Here is a 24,947-nt window from a genome sequence, read left to right as displayed (position 1 = left end):
TATATATATATATATGTTAAATCTCTGAACGAGGTATAAACAGTAACTGCACGACAACGTGAAGTATATTTGCCACTTAAATGCGGCTAAACCCTAAGGGTGAATGTTACTGTTGCTTTTAGCCCCAGGAGAACATCTCCTCCAGCTGGCTATTGACACACATCTGTGCCCTGTCGGTATTTGCATTGCCAGTTTCCTGGTTTCTGTGATGTATATATATTTCCCACTGGACAGAATGCTGGTCTGGTACAGGATTGCTTATTTTTGCCAGCTGAGTGAACTGCAGCAACATGAAATGAAGTATCTTGTTCAAGAACACAACACATCACCCAGTCCAGGAATCAAAACCACAACCATACAATCATGAGTGCAACACTCTAATCACTAAGCCATGCACCTCCACTATATGATGACAAAGTAAACTTCATAACCACATAACCACACCTACTCCTGTAAACAGTATTTACCTTCACTTGACGGAGATAAGCTTTAGCAAGTTCCATATTTTGATTCTTTCGAGCTTGAATTGCTGCCTGGCGGTACTCAGCCATGCGTTCCTTCAAAAAGGCAATGTGCTGTTCTTGTCGAGAAGAAATACTTCTTCGAGCAACTGAAATTAGAAGAGATATGTTTTAAAGCTGGAGACTAACTAATATTTAGCTAGAGACTGACTAAATGATCAACTTTAGGATTATTAGTAACTATGGTATCTTCTTTCCTGTATATTATTTTACCAGTAGCTTCATCTATGTTATAGATGATAGGAGGAAGTTTAAAGGAGATTTAACTGCTGTTATTATTGAGTAACTACACACAGGTTCCTTCACATGATCATATATGGTGTTTTTTTTATTTTTTGGAAGAACACAAATATTATTCTTCATTACAGTTTACATTACTGTTGAAAACAGCAGGAATCAGAACCTCTGAGGTAGTCGCCTACAAACCCTTTGCTATCCTTTCGGTGGGGAAGAGTCCAGAATCAGAAGTAAAACAGAGTTTACATACTTTATACTCAAGATTTAGATCTTTAGTAAAAGTAGACTTTATTCCATGTGGACAGTTACTGGATTTCCAACTAATAGATTGTGAGTTCAAATATACTTCATTGATTGGTCTATAATGAATGGCTGTTCTAAGTTTAAGTATTGAGAAGCAAAAAACAAAACCTTTGGGAAATTTTCTACAGTAGGCTAGTGTTTTATTCAAGGAAAGATAAAAAAGCCAGAGGAGCTAAACATTGTTCATGGAAAATTTTCAGATTATTGCAGATATTTACATTATATTGAAATAACAAAGATATCATACTTACAAGCCCGTTTGCGAATTTCTTGTTCAGAAAGCTCTTGCTGGGCTGCTGGCTGTTGTTTTGCCACTGGAGGATGGGTAGGTGGTTTCATAGGAGCCTGCTTCATATCTGAAGAGGTGACAGACGAACTACTAGTTGATGATGATGGCGGTTTTGAATCATTCACAGGAATTGGTGGAAAGCCTATGGGAAAAGAAAATTTACATTAAAAAAAGGGAAAGCAACATATTCTATCATCATTATCATCATTTTAATGTCTACTTTTCCAATACTTGCATGGGACAGATGGAGTTTTTTAAGGGAGATTATCTACAACCAGATGCTCTTCCTGTTGCCAACCCTGCCATATTCAGAAGCAAGACATTTCTCCATGGCTAGACATGTTTATGCTGAACATTGAAAATTAATGACACAGCTTGTATGACGGTGACACTCACAACTATCATGCAATTTGAAGACAAGGAGACACAAACATACACACATTCACAGATACATACACATATATGACAGGCTTCTTTCAGTTTGTCTACTAAATCCAGTCACAAGGCTTTGGTTGGCCTAGCACTAGTAGAGGACACTTATGCAAGGTGCCATGCAATGGGAGTGAACCCAAAACCATGTGGTTGGGAAGCAAACTTCTCAACCACACAGCTACATCTGCACTTTTCTAATTTATTATAAGTTTCATCATTGTCATCATCATTATTGTAAACAACATTAAATGTGCATTTGTATATTTTTCCATGCTGACATTATTTGAGTGAACCTGTATCAAAATCTGTATTATCAAACATTCCAGACCTTCATCATATTTTGTAAGGTCCAAGATCCTGGGATATGACCTCCGTATTTCTTAACATGACTATCTTTTCTACTGGTACTTCCACCAACAGCACATAATGTATTTTTCACATCCAGACTTCATTATCTCACATATGTCTGAACCAATACAAACCCCTTCATCCTAATCTCTTGCATTTATCAAACTGAAGTCTTTGCTGTCCAGCCACACTCACAGCTCACTTAGACTTCATCTTTAATGCAACATATCATTAGACAGCCAACAGATCAAACTAATATCATTTCTATTTGGCCTCCACATAGCTGTGTCAGTTGCCAAGATACAAGTTTAGGGTAGTGGGTTGGCAGAAATGATAGCACAACAAGCTTACAGTATTTAGCTTTGTCACTCTAAAGAAGGATAAAGCTCAAGTCCTACTGAAGTTGACTTCACCGTGTATACAAACAGGGTCAATCAAACAACAAATATCCCATGTTATACACCTTTTAATGATTAGTGGCAGGAAAGAGCATTTGTTATTCCATCAAATAATCTGATGCTGAAAATATCAGGAAGGCATAACAATGCAAGACTTATTTACCCTAGTTTACAGTTTGTAAGGCGAAATACTTGATGAATATGAAGTAAAAGATTTAAGTTTCTTTCTTCTAAATTACCAGTTTTGAAATTTCAAGTTGATGAAAACTGAAAAGTGCCCATAAATACTTCATCAAGCTATATTTAACCCTTTTGATACCAACTCACCTGATACTGCCCTTGGTTCAATGATACAAACTTGCTTTTTTAAAGTATTCTAAATTAAAGCCTTCTACCAAAATTTCATGATAATTTACGTGTCACACACTAGCTTAATAATGAAACAGTTAGTTTTGTAAATTCTTCATTATTTTCAAAATTAATTGAAACAAATGCAGTGTATTTCAATAGAAATATGGAAACAAAATGGTTAAAGGGAGGAATTGCTCCAAAACAAATTTTCCTAAGCAAAAAGTTTCAACCCCAAAAAATCAAAATTTTATAAACTAACACATTATTGTCAATAAATGTGTGTATATAGTATAATTTGTTGAGTACATGATATATAACAAGTTTTACATAAACTGCATTTATCTTATTACATATACATATTTAGTATCAACATATTTTAGTTTTAGATCTAACATAGTATTAAACTGTTATTACATGGTAATATTAGTTTTATGTAGACTACATTTATCTAATTATATACATAAATACATACATATATATATATATATATATATATATATACACCTTGTGTCAACATTTTAAATCTAACATAGTAAATATCCTGTTGATATATAACAAGTTTTATATAGACCACATTAATGTAACAATACATAAACATCTCACACATGGGTTCAACAGGTTTCACATCTAATATAGTATATACTCTGTTAATATAGCAAGTTTGATATATACTACATTTACCTAATTATACATACATACCTTGTGCCAACACATATTTTAGATTTAACATACTAAACTCTGCTCTGCATTGTATGGAAAATTTTATATAGAGTACATTTATCTAAATATACATATACACCTTGAGTCAACACATGTTGTACTCTGTTGAATGCATGACATATAACAATAGACAATATCAAAATTATAAACATACACATTCAAAATCTATTAAGATATTACAGTTTCTATTCAGGACCTTCCATAGTTACAAGCCATTTGTGTATTAAGGAATCTCATTCTTAATCATAAAAAACATTTTTATTTGTAAAAATTTATTAATTGAAAAAAAAAAGATGAAATTGGAACTTTTAATTAAGTATTTCTGATAAAGTGAAACAAGAAGTACCTGGAGGTGTTGGTAACTCCTCAAAATTCACAGGTTTTCCAGCTTTATACATTTTGATAGCATTTTCATATTCCTGTAATTAACAAGAGAAGAAAAGTAACATAAATTAAACATACACACACGCCAAACAATACATTAACAATACATATAACAGGTATACAATATAAAACAATACCTTTGCAATACGCCCCATTCGCCGAGCTTTACCACCATTGCCACTTTTTTTTGCTTCTTCTTCAACTGTTTTATATTTATTCAATCTGTGTCGAAGAGCTTCCTCCACTGAAGACGGAGCATCTGGAGTTTTGTACAACTTCTTTAAAGCTGAAATAATATGAAATCATTTTAAGTAATTTGTTATAGTGCTAAATCATGGCAAAATTAAAAACTTAATAAGAAATGTGACTTTCTATATTTTAATGAAATTTATCTGTTTTATAAATTAGAAATTTAAAACAAAACTAAGGAAAAAGAAAAGAGATGAATAAATAAAATTAAATCCCAACTCCACATTTCTGGATTGTTCCTCACTAGAATTGTTAATACTATTTAAAATGCAGTAGGATGAGAGAAATGGCACAGCACCAAGCTATCTGCATTGCAGTATTTTGATGCATTGCTCTGTGATCATCCTCTTCATTTGGTGTCCATGTTCCGTGCTGGCATAGGTTAAACAGTTTAACAGGAACCAATAGCTCCAAAGTGTGCATCATGCTCTAATGTCTGCTTGGGCATGGTTCCTATGGCTGGATACCTTTTCAGACACCAACCACTTTAATGTATATTGGGTGCTTTTTTATAGCACCAACACTATTGAGATCACCATGCAGTTTGCAAGACTAAAATTCCCTTCAAATCTTCTTTCTCTGTCTCACACATACTTCACTTTTGTCTTCCTCATTTTCTGCAGACTACCCATCCTAAGGTCCCACAACATTAATTAACTATCCTAGGATATAATAATTATAACAATAACAGTAAAGAGTAACAAACAGATTCTTACCACTTGGTGAAAGATTTGGAATTTCCTCACTTGTTGAAGATGGATTAACTTCTTTGACAGAACTACCTTGACTGACATGGCCAGATTGGGAGCTGATGTTATTATTAGTGGGAGTTTGGAATTGTGTCTTAGCTGAAAACAAGAGAATAGAAAATAAGATGAAAACACAAAATATCTCATTTCAAGAAACAAGACTGAAGATTTCATCATATATACATGGTGGTGTGAGAATGAGAGAAAACAGGGGGGGGGGGTATTGATTTATTTACTCACAGCTGAACTTCAACATGATGCTATTACAAGATTCTCACTGGGAAGGTCATAAATTTATCATCTATGCATGCATGCGAACGGGCAGGCAGGCAGAGAGAGAGAGAGAGATGTACATACATACAACACAAAAACACACATACATGCATGCATACATATGTATGTACATACAATTGCTGCATTAACAGTCACACTGTCAGGGAGAGCTACAATGTCAATGTTGTTGGTATCCTCTAGCCTGCCTTGGACATGTGACAGATACATCACATCTCGCCTAGAAAAGTATGCCTTCAATTAATAAGAGAGGTAAGGATGCCTCTAAATCTCCATGGTATGATAGAATATGTGCCATACCAGTGTGTCACCCACATCATCATCAGCTATCCAAAAATATCTGCATAGGTGCTACCTTTCTATGAGACATGACATTGTTGTCAAAACTATTTACAAAGCTTTTCACAGGAAAGACTGTCCTGATAGTCCTACAAAAAGCACAGTAAGACCAGAATGTATTCACACCCTTGACAATAAGGAATACCAGTGGTACATTCTGATAACAACAACAATCTGGTGCAAACACAACAGATCTGATAGTATTCTCTGGAACAGGAAACAAAAATGAATAAAACACAAAGAAAACAAACACACATATATTTGTGAGTCACAAACTTACATGCAAGTTGTGATCTCATGTTAAGAGGACAGCACAGTCTTGTGTTGCCTGATTTACAACTAGATCCTTGTGCCTCAGCATGAAATTTAAAACTGGCATCATTGTGGATCCATATAGGACATAACATACTTATAATTACAAGTGACTGTACCTCCACTTCTTACCTCTCTATTTACAGCCAAATGGACTGTACAATGACAATTTACAGAAGAGATAACCTGCTCCTCCTCACAGTACTTATTCACAGCCAAGTGTCAAGTGATCTAAAGACCAGAGCAGGGGAGAGAGAGAGAGAGAGAGAACAAATGTCTTACAAACCTTTGTAACCTGGAGGTGGAGGTGGCATTTTTGAGAGGTCAATAGGCTTGTTCTCCACAAGGGCTTTGATAACATTTTCAAATTGCTGGAATATAAGAAGAAACAATTAATACATAGTGCATATGTATGTGTATCTGTATGCAATATGAATCTGTAGAACTAGTCTCTTACCTTGTTTCCTTTACATGTAGGATTCCTTTGACACATTTCTAGAAACCTGCACATAGGTCAGAAGCTCTCGACATACTTTCAGAAAAACTCATTATTCATGTCTATTTTCCTACATAACTATTTTTTGCATGTAGTTGGAAGTAGCATTTCTCCTGACGGAGAGCAGGACCTACACTCCTTGGAGAGGGGTTAAACGGAATGGGCAAATTGTCACATTTGATACAAATTAAGTGGTTTTAAACTGTTTAACCCTTTAGCATTCAGATTACTCTGTCAAATGTAATGCTTATTTATTCACATTGTTTTGAATTAATCATGCCTTATCTTGTACCTTTGAGATTCTCATGATGTGATTTTTATATTTTTAGAATGATATTGTAGGGTAAGGGTGAGAGGCCAGATCTGGCTGGTCTGAACATAAAACAGCTGGAATATCTGGGCTAGATATGGCCAGTTTAAATGCTAATTGGTTAAACATGTCTATAACTATGGTGAAAAAAGAATTACACAGATGTAAACTGTATTTTGTCTTCACATTAATATAGACACAAAGGAGGTTAAAACTTTCATTGATATCATTTTCTTTTCTCAAGAGCCTGATGTTTGTTCATAAACCACTATTGTAGTACCATTTTATCTTGTCAAGGACTTTATTACATGCATCTGCTTTGAGAAATTGTGTCTCATGAATATACTTTTAACTCATATCTCATCATTATCATCATCGTCTTAATGTCTACTTTCCCATGCTTACTTGAGTGGGACAGAATTTATTGAGATAGATTTTCTAAGGTCTGATGGATTTCCTGTTGTCAGCCTTCATCTACTTCCAAGCGAGGTAATATCTCTCCATGGCCAGACATGTTCTCACAGAATATTGGAAATGAATGACACTACTTGTATGTTAATGACACTCATTTACAACTTACACATGATATCAAGACAAAGAGACACAAATATATACACATTCTCTCTCACACACACACACACACACACACACACACATGCATGCATGCGCGCACGCACACACCCCTTGATAGTCTTTTGAGTCCAAGAAAGGTGATTCTGCAATTTCTAGCTGAACAACCTGCACAGATGATTTGCTGATAGTGAGCAACTGCTTGTGCTTTACAGGAGCTCATTGCCTCCATTAAATCTACACTGCCTGTATAGGTGCACAATGTGCCAAACATTGAAGTGATCAAAGAGTATCATGAAATAAAGTGTTTTGCTCAAGAACACAACTCACTACCCTGTTTGAAAATCAGAACCATGATTTCATAATAGTAAGTGCAACACTCTAATCTCTATGTATGCGCCCACATGTGTGTTTGTGTGTGTGTGTGTGTGTGTGTGTGTATACAAAAAAAAAGAGCAGCCAGCTGTCATTCACAAACAAGTATGACTTAGTAATGTGTACTCTGCTTTTACTAATTGATTTAGGTGCCTGTGTAGCCATGAGTAAACATAGACAAACCCTCACCCTTGAGTGAGAGGAACATCCAAGATGTGACAGCTGCACAGAGAGAGGGTGTGGCTTTACCAGCACCCGCTGGCTCTCATTTTCATTTAGAAGACTGGCATAACATGAAATGAAGTGCTGTTCCAGTATACAATGAACCACTTAACCTGGGAATTGAACACATAACCATATGATCAAGCCAAATACCTTAACCACCAGACCACATGCCTTCACTATATATGTATGTGTATGCATATGCACACAGAAGTAATTTAATTACCTTCGCTACATGCGCATATTTCGTAGCAGTTGATATATCACCAGACTTCTTGGCAACCATAGCAGCAGATTTATATTGATCTCGTCGCTCACACAGCATACTGTGAGTGCTATTTGCTGAAATTAAATATAAACATCAGGTATAATGATAATAATAACAATAATAATAATAATAATAATCCTTTCTACTATAAGCACAAAGCCTGAAATTTGGGAAGAAGGGACTAGTTGATTACATCAACCCCAGTGTTTTACTGGTACTTAATTTATCGACCCCGAAAGGATGAAGGGTAAAGTTGACCTCAGTACAATCTGAACTTAGAACGTAAGGACAGACAAAATGCCACTAAGCATTTTGCCCGGCATGATAATGATTCTGCCAACTTGCTGCTGCTGATGATGATGATGATGATGATGATGATGATAATAATAATAATAATAATAATAATAGTAATGATGATAATTTCAAATCTTAACACAAGGCAGCAATTTTGGCGGGAGTAAGTCGATTTCATTGCTCCCAGTGCTCAACTGGTATTTATTCTATTGACTCGAAAAGGATGAAAGGAGGTAAAGTGGACCTCAGTGGAATTTGAACTCAGAACGTAAAGATGGACAAAATGCCACTAAGCATTTTGCCTGGTATGCTGATGATTTCGCCAGCTCACCACCTTAATAATAATAATAATAACAACAATAATGATAATGTGATTTGGTAACTAGACATATTAATAAACATACAAGCAATCTAATAACAAAAGGAAGTCGGAATCATAAGAACTGTTGTTGTTTAGCCCTGGGTCAACTCTGATCATGAAGACTTATGATCAAAAATGTTCTTGTTGTAACCATCATGTCTTCTACTTTATCCAATATGTTCTTAGTTTTGTTTAAAGACAACTTATACATAGGTACAAATCCATAAATTTGGAAAAGATGTGTTGCCATTTATAATGACCCCAGTATTAGACTGGTATATATTTCAGTTCTATATTTAAGAGAAGAGGAATTATGTACATTATTTACATTTGACGGATATTTGTCCTCATCTTGTCTGTTGTTAACACAACGTTTCAGCTGATATACCCTCCAGCTTTCATCAGGTGTCTTGGGGAAATTTCAAACCTGGGTTCTCATTCCTAAGGTAGATGTCTAAACTGAACAAACTTATCAATGTCACCAGTCTTGAAAGGCCTGTAAGGGCCGCAGGCACTTCCTTCTAACTAAACTGCAAATGCCCACTCGTGTATATATTCCCTTTATCTTTTTATTGGTTTCAGTCATTGGGTTTTGGCCATGCTGATTATTTAAAACTTGGCCAATTATTTAAAACTTCTTAGCATAAGGAGGCATAACTCAATGCACTATATATATATATATATAAAAACACATATATATATGTATTTCATTTTGCTGTTCAAATACATACCATTGAATATTCTGAGTTGTTTCTCTCACTAATTTTCATATCATTTATGCAAAACTAATCCTTTTCATAGAAGAATCTTGGGATCTATTTTAAAACGGGGGCCACATTTTTCATTAATGTTTTACGTAGTGTTTTTGGTACCGAAAGACTTTCAAACTTTGTATACTTATCTATTTTGTGTTATAGAACACAAAAATATTTTTGTATTCGAATTTATTTCATGTAAAAAATTGTCTTATTTCGATAATTTCAACCAATCACTGACAAGTATTCAGTTGTTTATATTTACTCCTTTGGCTGATTAAGCAATGTAAAGCGTATTTAATCTCCATACCTTCGTTTTATTTGCTTTTTTCATTTTAAATTTGCTTTAACCCTAACCCTAACCCTACGGTTAGGGTTAGGGTTAATTGTTTCAGAATCCTTTGTTTATGTAATCGGCACTTAATGTATATCGGCTGAATGGACGTCAGTGATTGGTTGAAATTACAGAAATACGACAACTTTAACATGGAATAAGTTATGGATTTCTTTTTTTTTTAAGAAGACTAAGAGAAAAAGATGTTTTATATGACACATTCTACCAGTGTTCCAAGTTTCAAAGTGTTTCGTTAATGAAAAATGTGGCCCCCGTTTTAAAAAAGATCCGAATTTTGTCCTGCTACAGACAAGATAAGGCAACTGCTGAATTGATGATGCCTATGGATGCAGAAATGTGAACAAAGCTGTCCTCTTGTCACTAGGCAATCAGTCTTTTCCTAATAACATGTCAATTTTGGACAATTCTTGAGATTATTCTCTTTCCACATTTGGGGTTGGTTTAAATCGCCACCAAGCAATTGGATGCAAAGATAATTTCAATAAAGCAAGAATTCATCTAACCAGTAATCACATGAATCTGCAGGCTTTATGTTAGATTGTCTTTCTCCTAGCAGGATGTTGTGACGACAGTTAGGGGTCTCTCACTACCAGTGGTTTTAAATGTATGGCTGTTGACTCTGAGTTCATCCGCCCTTTGATGGGCCTAGTTTTTCATCCTATAGGGTGTCCAAAAACCACCCTACTCACCAAGCAGGCTTGGTGGTTTTGTCATTTAGTCACCAACAATCTGACCGTGCAACAGATTGTACTGGGATACATGCTATCAGTAGTGCTCAAGAGCATCCTGGTACTACACATATACATATATGTATACATACATATATATCATCGTCATCATCAACATCATTTGGCATCTGTATTCAAAGGAGGCATGGGTTGGACAGTTTGATGGGATATAACAGATCAGAGGACTGTGTCGAGCTCCAATTTCTGTTTTGGCATGGTTTCTACTACTGGATGTCCTTCCTAATGCCAACCACTTTACAGAGTGTACTCGGTGCTTTTTACATGTCACCAAGTAGCTCACAAGACATCATCATTATCAATTAGTTAATGTCTGTTTTCCATGCACAACATCCCATAAATCAGAAGAAATGTAGTAAATTTAAACATTAGAAAGCCTCACTGTGTGTGTAGTAAGAATGTAAACACATTCTTTCTATACTTATGATAGGCAAAAATAAATGAGAGAAGTTTCTTGAATCTTTTCATGGTTTGTTGATTACTCCTCGGAGAAGATATAGCTTCCTTCTCCCATCAATAAAAATAGGTTAGTTGTTAAATAAAGCAATAATAAATTAGGTTAGCACATTAGAGGATAGCCTAATTTGTATATTCGTACTTAAACATACATACAAGTAACTGATGAAAAATTAAAGGCAGAAAAAAAATGAAGAAATGATGATGCATATTTTTAAAAAGCCCACCAAAATGACAACAGACGTATAAAAAAAAAACAAAGAAAAGAAACAGACCTCCAGAAGATTCTGGTATTGGATGCTTCATCTGATCAACTCTCACAAGTTTTGGCTGCTGTGGAGGTTGGGGTCTGTGAGTGCCGGGCATTGAAGAAGACGATGAGGACGGGGATTGTGCTGGACTGCGTGCAGTATCATGGGAGGACTTTGGAGGCAGTGGTGGAAGTACTGAGACAGCTCCAACAGGTGGTTGACCAGGAGGCTTCTCAACTATATTCCTTGGTGGAAGGGCAGGAGCAGCAGATCTAATTGGAGATTCTTCTTGCCTTGGTACATTATCTAGAAAGTTTAAAGTATTATTAATTAACAAATACCATTATACATTCTTTTATTCTTTCACAGGTCAGTCATTTTAGTATAGCAATGCAGGGCACTGCCTTCAAGGATTCAGTTTATCATATCAACCTCAATATTTATTTCAATCTGGTACTTAGCTCATTCAGCTCTAGTTGTCAAAATGTCAATACACAGGCACTCATAAATGACTGCACAAAACACACACACACTCATATGTGATGAGAAGAAAATGCACAATTCTCTTGATATTGTAATTCATCAAATTATTCCAAAGTAGATTATTACATACCAGTTTCACTCTGCATAGAAGATAATCATTATAATGTACATGTGTAAAGGATGGTTTTTAGCCCACAATTACAATGACTATCTCTTGTCAGAAGAGAAACGAGTATGTAATGTTGTACTTTGGAATAATTTGATTAATTACAATACAAAAGGGATTGTGCATTTCCAACTTTTTATGTTGTTGATATCTCAAAGCTTGCATGGAATATTTTCAACATTTTGTCTGTGTGTGTCTGCATGTGAGGGCTTCTGCAGAAGTTACCATCAAATAAGTCTCCACCCATATGATACAAGTATATAAGTAGTGTAAATATACAGTCCACCATGAGAATGTAATGTCAATCTAGCTGTAAATATGTAAATAGACATCAAGAATAAGTACTTAGCAATAAATGATAAATAATTTCTTTTGTTTAAAACAATTAGAAGACCAAAATACAGGAATACAAACACACTTCTTTCAGGTAGAGGTGGCTGAACTTGTACAGGAATTGGTTGGTCTTGAGTCATAACTGAAGACGGTTCTTTTCTTCGAACAGAAACTGGAGGTGGGATAGAATCCTCTGGTATTTTACGGCCTGCTTTTGCATCTTTCAGCAACTCTTCTAAATTCTATAAAACAAAACAAACATTTATTATCAACATAATCATCAGTTTCATACTATCAGTGGAAACTGTATAATAGGATGTGGTTTACAATTTGAATTACAGGGTCATTACAGAAGTAACTTATAGTTTCACACCACTATAATCTTTAATGCCAATATCACCCCTAAAACTTGCAGAATTAGCTCAAATTCTTCTACATTTACTTTTCCTTGGCACCCTCATCTTTATCAGTCAACCTCTGTTGTACATGAAACACAGTTTCTCTTGGTGTATTTGGCACTGTTCCAAAACAATGTAAACATACATACATACATACACATACATAATATATATACAACAGGTAAGTACAGACACATATACATACAAACATATATTCTTTTCTTAAAAGAAGGCAATTCCAGAGAGCTGCCATTACACTGGGGGAAGGTTAGTAGAAGTGTTTAGTTAGGGATCTAGGAGGTGAGACATAAAAATTACAAAAATAACACAAGCAAATATAAATTAACTCTTGTATTTTATACTAATTCCAAATTACCACGAGTGGTTGAGTAGATTTATTTGTTACAGCAATTGTTTTAATAGAAGCTCCTTCCCAAAAGAGAATTGCTCTATTGTAAAGTGAAAGCAGAATATAGTTTTCAGTTGGGCAGATTGAGGCAAAGAATTTATGTGCCTTATTAGCCAGGGGATATAATGCAATCAGACAATATAGAATGAAATGTTTGCAGTTGAAGCAATGACACCAACAACAAAGAACTAAGAGAATCAACACAGACGTATTAACCTACTAGAAATAGCAGCAAAACTTCTTTCAAATCACACGCCAGTCTATTGTCTTTAAAAGGAAATGATACGTGAGAATACATAGTCCTACAAAGAGCCTAATAAAGACAGGAAAGTTATGGCTGAAATATGTTTTGATTACATGTCTGTCAAATGAGGCCTAACCAGGAGCTAAACAACAACAAATGTCAAATACAACCAACCATCACTCTCCATATCACATAACATTATTATTTAAAGTCCATTTTCCATGCTGGCAAGGCTTGGACTACATAAATTCATACAATGATGGAATTACAGAGAACACCTCTACAACATTCACACCAAACACACAACCAACACAAAGAACAGCAATGAGCTAACTAGAGAGCCTTTATGTGGCTGCTCAATATGCTAGAAATAGCAGCCAAATCTCTCCATTTACCCAGTACCAACAATAAAAAGACATCATTGTTTTAAAGTCCACTTTCCATGCATGCCTGTATGGGTTGGAAGGAATTTGTTGCCAGCTCTTACCTCTTTCCAGACATGTCTTCACAGAAGATAAGAAACAAATGACACAGTTTGTATGACAATGGCCATCACCACTATCACACAAAGTCAAGATAAGGACACAACACACACACACATGTATGTACAAAGTACTTTTTTCAGCCTGTACACAAATCCACCCACAAGACTTAAGTTGGACCAAGGCTACAGTAAAAGACACCTGTCCAAGGTACCACGAAAAAAAATGAAAAGAAATAACACATTATATAATGTAGTCTTAGGCACACTACATCTGAAAATATGATGAAGATGGGGCAGTCATGGCTGGGATGAAGTCAATCACAGTTCTATTCAATGAGGAATGACTTGGGGATATAGAACAACAATAATAATAGTGTATAAACCACATTATTTCCAACATGGATTACGCTAGTACTAAACGGTTACTCAATCTCACCATAACAAACTATAATTAGATATAAAAACCCCACAAAGTATAACATTTCACATCATTACAAGTTCTACACAGAGGTCATAGCCATAGACCACCACCTACACTCAAAATACATATTAAAAATGAAACACCACATGGACATATGAAAGCATAGTTGGTTATATGTGCAATCACACCCAAACTTCCAATCACATGCACGTCTTAAAACATCTTCCCAATTAATCAAGGTGGATCTACAATACTCATCCTAAAACCACTATCATTCTGACTCAGGCAAGATACATCTACAACACCAGATCACTATGGAAGCTCCTTTATGTTGGCACAACCTGCTAGAAATAGCAGCCAAATCTCCCTTAAATCAACATCCTGAATAATGGAGGGCTAAATGGAGGGCTAAATCTGGGGATAACACCTAGTTGTTTGACCCACTACACATGTGCCATATTTCTACATGATAAAGGCTCTCTCTCTCTCTCTCTCTCTCTCTAACAAGACAAACTAACAAGGAAGCATTTATGCAGTAATTTGGCCTCCCAGAAATAGCAATTAAATTAACCTTAAATCATATCCTATTTTCTTTAATAAAAAGAATACTGGCCAATGTAGTCTCTAATATATGAGATAGACTGGTCTAGGCAGGAATGCTGAGAATCATAAACCTGTTAGAACAAGAAAACAACATGGGGTTAAGCAACAATAACAACAAAAAATGGAGATGTTTTCTCAAATGTATTGCTCCTTACTTTAATTCCTCTGGTCAACCTTCTTTTCTTACTTGGTTCATCTGTGTTGGACAGAGCACTGGTGTACATGGAAATGCGATCTTTTAATAAGGTAACAGAGTCTGGAGATGGACTGGATGGTTGTTGGTGGACATCTGGTCTTGAAACTGGGAGTTGATTAGAGGTAGAAACTGGTATTGAAGGAGCAAGAGTTGGAATAGACGTATCACTCATTAACTCATTGAGTTCTTTCTGAAACAGATATGGTAGCACATGTAAAAGAACCAGTTCACAGAGATATAAAGATGTGTGCGTGTGTGTGTGTGAGAGAGAGAGAGAGAGAGAGAGAGAGAGAGAGAGAGAGAGAGAGAGAGAGAGAGAGAGAGAGAGAGAGAGAGAGAGAGAGAGAGAGAGAGAGTAGGCAAAATGGGCTGGATGACTAAAAGCATGATGAATTTGTAACCGAGAATTAAAATCTGACATGAGAATAGCAGCATAACCCACCAGAAAACAAAATCTGCCACACCTCTGGTGAGAGAGAAAAGGACTGATTCATTCAATTTCGAAGAAAGGAAAAGAATAAAAGTGGATTTTGATGGGGATTGAAGATATTTAATTAGGGAGAAGGGGTAGGGTCTTGGTTCTCAGCACTAACTTCCAGAGTGATGACATTGATATCAGTGCTGTTTAGGTTGGATACCAGTTGGATTCATACACACTGTAAAACTGGAAAAAGGTGGGTGAGGAGTGAATTGTAGAGGGGTAAAATCTTGAGAGAGAAATATATGACTGAACAAAATGTTTAGGGATGATTTTGACTGAAGAAAAGAAGGGTGGAAAAAGGAAAAGAGGTACTGCATTGCCAATGAAAAATGCTATACAGTTAACTAATTCAGTGGAACAGAGGCTGTTGTAGATAGAGCTACAGTGGCTGTAGCATTCAGTTAGATGAATCTTTGCCAACCAATCAAATTACCCTCCTTTGGGAAGTGGTGTAGGATATCTTATAACAGTAACACCAAATATATATGAGCAGTATTCCAATGTAGGTCTTATGTTTTTTAAATCCTTTTGTCACCATAATGCTGTTAAATCCCTGCTTTTGCTTCAATTAATTTTGAAAGTAAGGAAATATTTAATAAAATGATTTTGCCATTATTAAGATGGTGTTTGAAGCATACATTATATGATCAAAAGTATCCAGACACCCTGCAAAATGTGTGCTTATCATAGAGGGTGACACAGTACTACCATTCGCCATGTGGAGCACATGGTCAGTGATCTTAGTAGCCAGCAGACAATGCTAGGCAGCAGAATGTGACACTCTGCGCAACTAACAGAGTTTCGACAGGGTCTGGTGATCAGGTGTCATTTGTCTAATAAGCCTTTAGGCAAGATTTCCACCCTCCTGAACATATCTAGGTCCACTGTTTCCAATGTAATAGTGAAGTGGAAACGTAAAGGGATGTGTACAACCCAAAAGTGTTTGGGCCAACCTCCCAGGTTAACTCCTAGAGACCATCAAGTGTTGAAGAGGATGGTACAACATAACTGTCTATCACCCCTCACCACCATCACTCAGGAATTCCAACCTGCAGCAAGATCTACTCCAAGCACAATGACTGTTCAGCACGAAGTGCAGAAAATTGGTTTCCATGGAAGAACAGCTGCCCATAAGCCACACATCATACAGACAAATCCCTAACACCATCTCACATGGTGTAAAGAGCATCGAAACTAGACTATAGAACAGTGGAAAACTGTTGTATGGAGTGATGAATCACAGTACACAATGTTGCGATTTGATGGTAGAGTGTGGGTATGATGAATGCCTGGTGAATGATATGCACCAGCCTGTATAGTGCCAACAGTGAAATTTGACAGTGATGGGATCATGTTGCGGTCGTGTTTCGCCTGAAGGGGATCTTGTCCCCCTTGTTGCTTTACGTGGCACTGTCATGGCACAAGTTACACTGACATTTTAACTACTTTCACATTGCCTACTGTCGAAGACCAGTTTGGGGATGACCCTTGCGTATTTCAACATGACTAAGCACCTATCCATACTGCAGGGGTCAATGCAGAATGGGCTGCCATTCCCCAGGGAACCTTCTTCCTCCTCATTGAAAGTATGCTTATGAGAGTGGAGATTGTCATCAAGGCTAAGGGTAGGCCAACACTGTATTGACTGCCAGAGTTCCTGATGGAGAGTGGCTCAAACTTCATTATCAGGTGGGTTTCTGGATACTTTTGATCACATAGTGTAAATTAACATGAAAATGTTAATAGAAAGCTTTAATTTAGATCACTTTAAACAGGAAGTTTGTATTATGAACCAAGGGCTATCTCAGGTGGGTTGATATCAAAAGGGTTAAAGGGTCAGTAACCAATCAAAGGAAAATTATTTTCTGGCTAAAACAAGAAATTTAGTCATTGTAATGCGGTTCAGCAAATGTTTATAGAATAACTGAAGTCTCTATAAAAGATCATTAGAAAATGTGAGGCCTTGCATTTGACTTTGAGGGGATTTTTGTCTTCGGGTTTTAAGCATAAGAAGGAAGTGATACTACCACTACCAGAACCAGTTAGTTTAAAGCCATGCTGGAGCACTATGTTGTAGATTTAATTTTAATGTTTACAGAATTAAAAGAATATCTATTTATTTCTTTATTTCCCACAGGGGCTAAACACAGAGGGGACAAACAAGGACAGACAAAGGGATTAAGTCGATTACATCGACCCCAGTAGTAAATGGTACTTATTTAATCAACCCCAAAAGGATGAAAAGCAAAGTTGACCTCAGCGGATTTTGAACTCAGAACGTAATGGTAGACGAAATACCGCTAAGCATTTCACCCAGCATGCTAATAGTATCTATTACTACCACTAATACCCAACTGCCAAAACAAAAGATAAATTTATTCAATTCAGGTATATGGCTGTATGGCTAAAAAATTTACTTCACAAATACATGGTTACAGGTTCAATCCCACTGTATGGAATCTTAGGCCAATATTAATTCTACCATAAACTGAGGTTGAACAAGGTCTTGGGCATGAAATTTAGAAGATGGAAGCGGCAAAAGGCCATTATATATATATTATATATATTGTGTGTGTGAGTATATACATGTGTGTGTGAGTATATACATGTGTGTGTGAGTATATGCATGTGTGTATGAGTGCATTCTGAAATATGCTCCTATTTGTGAAAAGTAGACGTAACCATTAGATAAATGGAAAGTGACAAAATAAGTACCAGACTAAAGTACTGTAGGATCAATTTAATCAAGTAAAACTCTTAGAGTTTTACTTTGTCACAGCATGGTCACAGTCCAAAGACTGAAACCAATAACAGAAGAATAAAAGAAAAGTTGACAGCATGGCTGTGTGGTAAGAAGCTTGCTTCTCAACCATGTCGTCCTAAGTTTAGTTTCATTGTGTGGCATCTTGGGCAAGTGTCTTTTGCTATAACTCCGGGCTGACCAAAGCTTTGTGAATAGATTTGGTAGACAGAAACAGAAAGAAGACTGTCATATGTGTTTGTGTGTGTGTGTGTGTGTGTGTGTGTGTGTGTTTGTGTGAATGTGTGCATGCGTGTGTGTATTTATGTGCCTGTGTACCCCCACCATCGCCTGACAACCGATGTTGGTGTGTTTATGTCCCTGTAACTTAGCAGTAAAAAAGACCAATAGCATAAATACTAGGCTTACAAAAAATAAGTCCTGAGGTTGATTTCTTCAACTAGAAACCCTTTAACGTGGTGCTCCAGCATGGCCACAGTCAACTAACTGAAACAAGTAAAAGAATAAAAGAATACCAAAAGTTCAGGATCTTCATTTTCAGACATATCCTCATCACTTGGGATGTCTTGCATACTTTCTGCTGCCATCTTGTTGATGTCTGATAAAGTGACAATACCTAGAAAAAAAAAATATATATATATGTGTGTGTGTGTGTGTGTATATATATATATATATATATATATATATATATACTAGCAGCTAAACCAGGTTTCATCTGGTCTGTTTGGGTGATGTGGTTGTGATTGTTTTCGGTTAGGCATAATCTATAACAGTGTTTCTCAACCTGATCATTTCGTGTCCTGTTTCGATTGGAACCTCCAGCTGTATGAAGATTTCACCCCCTCCTGTCAGAAAATGGCTTCAAGAGTTGTGAAGAAAGAATTTGTACGTAGTCTATTTGTGAGAACTATTCTATTGGACGTCTGTCTAATCATTAAAAGATTTATTTAATTATGAACATAGGAAGAAATTATACATTAATTGCAATTTTTGTAACTAAATACTAATTACTTTGTCTACCCGGCTATTAAATCTATCAATCTATCTGACATCAATGAAATAATCCTTTCTACTATAGGCACAAGACCTGGAACGTTGTCAATTACATCAACACAAGTGCACAACTGGTACTTTATTTCATCAATCTTGAAAGGATGAAAGGCAAAGTCAACCTTGGTGGAATCTGAACTCAGAATGTAAAGATGGACAAAATGCTGTTAAGCATTTTTTCTTGCATGCTAACAACTCTGCCAGCTTACCATTTTAAACCTCAGTTAAATAATAAAAGCAAATACTTAATCATTTCTCACCTTTATTTCTAGTAACTTTTGGAGGAGATACGTCACCATCCAAGGCTGCCAACTCTGCAAGAATGTCTGCATCATCATCATCATCATCATCATCAAGGTTACCTTGCAACATCGATTCAAATTCTTTTGTGTTTATACCAAGTCCAAACTACAAGAGCAAAATAATGACACAAATATACAAAACATTAAACAGCTAACCAACATCACCACAACCATCATCAAATCATTTTTAACATAGCTATCTTTCAATCTTGATGTTCGTCACCTTCATCAATACCACTATTGTTCTATCTATTTTTCTACTCCCAGTTTTTACTGACACTTCCTTTCATCTCACCACCTGGATCATCCATACCACAAGCATTAAATCAATGCCACTATATAAAGCACACACATACACACAAATGTCAATCAGTTGTTAAGTTGTACTTAATACTGTAAACTTTAAAACAGAAAAATCAATACAATTGTAGAGATAGGATATATTGTGTGGAACTGGAAAGTTCAAATTCTGACAATGACCAGTGATTTCAACTGAGTCAAAGAAATCTTCAGACTGACCAAAGGTTACTAAAGACTCCTATGCCTGAGATAAATTCACTGGTGAGTTGTCATGTTGGAGCCAGTTTTTATCCTGAGTTACTGCCTTCTTAGATGGGTTAGCAGACCACATCTCAATTATATTTCCCAATTTTAGCATAGTTTCTTATTTCTTTACTACCCACAATGGGCTACACACAGAGGGGACAAACAAGGACAAACAAACAGATTAAGTCGATTATATCAACGCCAGTGCATAACTGGTACTTATTTAATCGACCCCGAAAGGATGAAAGGCAAAGTTGACCTCGGTGGAATTTGAACTCAGAACGTAGCGGCAGACAAATACACTAAGCATTTTGCCTGGCATGCTAACGTTTTTGCCAGCTCGCTGCCTTTTAGCATAGCCTTTTAGCATAGTTTCTATGGCTGCATATCCTTCCTATTACTAATTACTTATAGAGTGTGCCCAGTACTGATCTAGATCTAAAGCCGACAGAGACAAAAATAATGAGTGTACAGAAAGCAGCTGGAACCAGGAGAGGTTTTGCATGAAACCAAAGCAGTAGTAAAACTAGTACTAGCAAAAAAAAAAAAACTGATGCAGGGGAACAGTTGGAGACCCAGATTACTGCTAAAGGAACTGAAAGAGACCAAACAAAACAACCAAGCATTTGCAACATATGTGAGGAAGAAGTGGAGGATAAACAGAGGTCGGTTGGCTGTGAGCTGTGCCATGCTTGGTACCACGCAAAATGTGTAGGTTTTGGCAAATCACTGTTCAAGGTAATCAGAGCAGAAGCAAACCAAAGGGAACAGGAATCTAGCCTCCATTGGTATTGTCCCAAACCGTGCAATAAGCTAGCCAAGAAGTTCCTCCTTAGATTTGGCATGATGGAGGATAGAATGGACTCTCTTGAGAATGAAATGAAGGAAACGAAGAACAGACTTCAAAAGATTGAAGCAGGAGAATTCCCACCCAAGATGGCAGAAGCAGTGAAGACATTGTTAGCAGTAGGAGTTGCAGCAAACCAAACGTTGGGAGCAGAAATTAGTAAAAATGACATTGAGAAATTGATGGAGGAGAAAGCTAGAGAGCAAAGAGAGGAGTCGGAAGACAGCACAGAGGAGCTAAAATTTGGTCATATTTGAACTGGATGAATCAACTATGGAAGATAAAGAGAAAAGAAGACAGGAAGATGCTGTATATATGTTGAATAGCCCTAGTTCAGTTACCTGTCTATATACAAATGCTGACAGTCTTTTAAATAAAAGGACTGAATTAGAGGCCATGATAAAGATACATAAGCCTGTAGTGATGGGGGTTGTGGAGATTAAACCAAAGAACTTGAGATTTGACATCCAAGAGACTGAAATCACCATTCTGGGATATGAACCATTTCACAACCTTGAGAAAAGAAGATGAGGAATATGCTTATATGTCAAGAGTGAGATGAGACCATCCTTGAATGGTGATTTAGAGACGGATTTCGAAGAGTGTGTATTCATAGATTGTAAACTACGAGAAGAAACTATAACAGTTGGATTGTTCTACAGGAGCCCAAATACAAGCTCAGAGGAAAATAATGAGAGTCTAAACAGATTGCTATAAAATGTGGCAGACAAAAAAACCTCAATATTTACTGCTAATCGGCGACTTCAACTACCTCGATATAAATTGGGAACAAGACAGGAGTCTGAAAGGTGAGAACCATGCAGCAAGCAAATTCTTCAAGGTGACAAAGGAAGAATTCCTGATACAGCACCAGAGAGAACCAACAAGAATCAGGGAAGGACAGTATCCAACTCTAGACGACCTTGTGATGACAAAGAGGGAAGACATGATCAATGATATCATTGTAGCACCATACCTTGGGAAGAGTGACCATGTAGTATTGATCATCAGCTTGTCCTATGCATACCAAGAAACAGGAAAGAAAGAATATTTCAACTTTACAAAGGCAAACATAGAAGAGATGAGGAAAGACCTGGAAAATATCAGATGGGTGGATGAGCTGAAATGTCTATCAGGTAAAGAGGCATGGGAAAAGCTGCGCAAGGAATTGGACAGAGTAACAGAGAAATATGTACCAAAGATGGGAGGCTCAAGAGCAAGAAGGAATAAGTGGTTCCATAGAGATACACTTAGAACAGTGTGGCAGAAGCACAAACTGTATAGACGTTGGTTGCAGACCAAAAATGAGCAAAATTATCAAGCCTACATCAGGAACAGAAATAAAACGACAAAAGCATGCCGTAAAGCAAAGAAGAAATTAGAGGAAATGGTAGCAACACAAGCCAAGACAAACCCAAAGTCATTTTGGTCATACATGAAGTCAAAGATGAAATCAAAGACTGGTATTGCAGACTTGAAAAGAAGTGATGGTTCTTAGACAACCACAGACAAAGAGAAAGCTAATCTGCTGAACACTTTCTTTCAGAGTGTCTTCACTGTAGAGAAGGAAGACAATCTACCAGACATGCCAGAGTACACGTATGACACAGAGCTGTCCAACTTAAACATTTCTGTGGCAAAAGTTCACAAGCAGCTGACAAGCCTAAAGATTGCCAAGGCCCCAGGACCGGATGGAATCAGCCCACGCATACTTTCTAAGCCATTGGATGTACTCACTCTGCCAATCACAATTGTCTACAGAAAAGCAATGGAGACAAACAAAATCCCAGACGAGTAGAGAACTGCTAACGTCACCCCCATATTCAGGAAAGAGAGCTGTTTTGCGGTCAACAACTACAGGCCAATAAGCTTGACTTGTATACTGTGTAAGGTGATGGAGGTGCTTGTTCGTGAGCACATCATTGAACACCAGTGGTGAAACGACCTCATCAACCAAGAACAACATGGGTTCACAAAGGGGAGATCATGTGTGATGCAACTGCTTGATGTTTTTGACATCTGGACGGAGGCCTTGGAAGCAGGGGGATGAGTCGATGCAATCTAAATGGGTTATATGAAAGCATTCAACAGCGTCCCACATCATAGGCTTGTAGCCAAAGTAGAAGCTCATGGTATCAAAGGAAATGTCCTTCAGTGGATTTGAGACTTCTTGAGCCACTGGTCACAACACGCCTGTGTCAACGGCATGAAGTCAGAGAGGGGAGAGGTGACAAGTGGCATCCCACAAGGCAGTCTCATTGGCCCAGTACTGTTTCTCATGTATATAAATGATCTGCCTCGGCATGTCCACAGTCACATCACATTATTTGCTGACGACACAAAGATCTTCGCAAAGAATGACGTTGATGTGACCATGGCAACGCTGCAAGACGACCTGGATCACCTTCACGGGTGGTTGACGAACTGGCAAATGCAGTTCCATCCTGAGAAGTGTTCCATCTTGAGAGTGGGGAACCCGAAGACAGACAGGAAATACTACATGAGAGGCCAGGATGCACAGGAGGAATGGACTGTGGTGGAGCTAGCAGAAAGTGAGGTGGAGGGGGATCTTAGCGTCTTGACAAAGGGCTGACCTTCAGGAACCACATAAACCAAGCAACTGCAAAAGCAAATCGAATCCTTGGAGTCATCTGACGATCATTTCACTTCATCACCCCTGTTGTCTTCGTCCGGCTGTACAAGTCTCTAGTTCGCCCGATTCTTGAATATGGACATACAGTTTGGCAACCCCGGCGCATAAGGCAACGTGTTACGAGTTGGATTTTCAGAAGCGTGCCACCAAATTCATTGCATCCTTCAAAGAAAAGCCATACCCAGAGCGCTAGGCTGCACTAAACCTACCTCGTCTCGAACATCGCCGCCTCAGGGGAGATATGATCAACATGTATAAGAATACGCACGGCCTGTACCTGACCAACCGCCCCCAATTCAACTACTTCCCAGGCAGAAATACGAGAGGACACAGCCTGAAATTGGAAAGATCACACTGCAGGCTCAACATTAGAAGCTGCGTTTTCGTACAGCGTGTGACCACCACCTGGAACAGTCTGCCAAACAGTGTGGTCGCAGCTCCATCAGTCAATGCCTTCAAGAACAGACTTGACGCACACTGGAGGGAGCTTCGGGCAAAATTTGACCCTGTCTGTTATTATTAGCTACAACTGTCGAAGTGTTGTACCACACATGACAAATTAATTGTACTAGTGGAAAAGGACCTGTGAACAAGCTCCTAGGAGCTTCAACACGGAAACCATCCAGTATCCAGTACACTCTATACAGTGTACTATGTATATTTTATTATGGAACCAACGCTAGAGAGGTTGTTGTGCCTTTGTTCACACTTAGGGCTGCTTTTCATTCAAAACAGCACGACCAGAAGGGAATGAACAGAAGAAGGAGCAATACTGGAAGAATCGGGATCAATAGACGAGAGTAGTAAAGCTATGATGGCAGAACATTTGGTGTAGGTAAAGAGTGGAATCGTGGAAGACAGTAATGCCCGGGAGTAATTGAAGAGAGACACTAACGGTAGTTATATGTTTGCAGGAGTAGACAGAGATTGAGGGAGGGGAAAGGGTAGGAAAGACTGTCAATGGTAGGAGTGTGTGATGAATGTCAAAAATGAATGGTTAAAGAGCTAGTGAGCTATGAATGGCAACACAGAAAAGGTGATCGTAGAGTAAGTCGGATAGAAATAAATTTGATGCTATGTCCCATACATATGCAGGGGTGTGTATACAGAAACACATATAGACACGTTTATATATTGATAAATTCTTGTAAAAGAATTCGTCCTATTATTGAAATTTATATATATATA

At 37.3% G+C, this 24,947-nt stretch overlaps 1 protein-coding gene across 1 annotated transcript in view; it reads right to left on the bottom strand.

Annotated features, from left to right (window-relative positions):
- Window positions 1–24,947, bottom strand: part of LOC106872411 (coiled-coil and C2 domain-containing protein 1-like) — a 65,216-nt gene that overhangs the window by 38,909 nt on the left and 1,360 nt on the right. Inside the window, exons 2-13 of the mRNA XM_014919407.2 lie at window positions 19,672–19,819; window positions 18,877–18,977; window positions 15,079–15,309; window positions 12,450–12,606; window positions 11,407–11,688; window positions 8,123–8,238; window positions 6,210–6,294; window positions 4,949–5,080; window positions 4,121–4,269; window positions 3,946–4,018; window positions 1,313–1,492; window positions 468–610 (exon numbers count right to left, since the gene is read on the bottom strand). Coding sequence (XP_014774893.1) covers window positions 468–610; window positions 1,313–1,492; window positions 3,946–4,018; window positions 4,121–4,269; window positions 4,949–5,080; window positions 6,210–6,294; window positions 8,123–8,238; window positions 11,407–11,688; window positions 12,450–12,606; window positions 15,079–15,309; window positions 18,877–18,977; window positions 19,672–19,819 — 1,797 coding nt within the window. The remainder of the gene's footprint in view (window positions 1–467; window positions 611–1,312; window positions 1,493–3,945; window positions 4,019–4,120; window positions 4,270–4,948; window positions 5,081–6,209; window positions 6,295–8,122; window positions 8,239–11,406; window positions 11,689–12,449; window positions 12,607–15,078; window positions 15,310–18,876; window positions 18,978–19,671; window positions 19,820–24,947) is intronic.

The sequence above is a fragment of the Octopus bimaculoides genome, chromosome 8, assembly GCF_001194135.2.
Source record: "Octopus bimaculoides isolate UCB-OBI-ISO-001 chromosome 8, ASM119413v2, whole genome shotgun sequence".
In the NCBI taxonomy this organism is placed as follows: Eukaryota; Metazoa; Mollusca; class Cephalopoda; order Octopoda; family Octopodidae; genus Octopus; species Octopus bimaculoides.
This window is presented reverse-complemented; position numbering and strand designations above follow the sequence as displayed.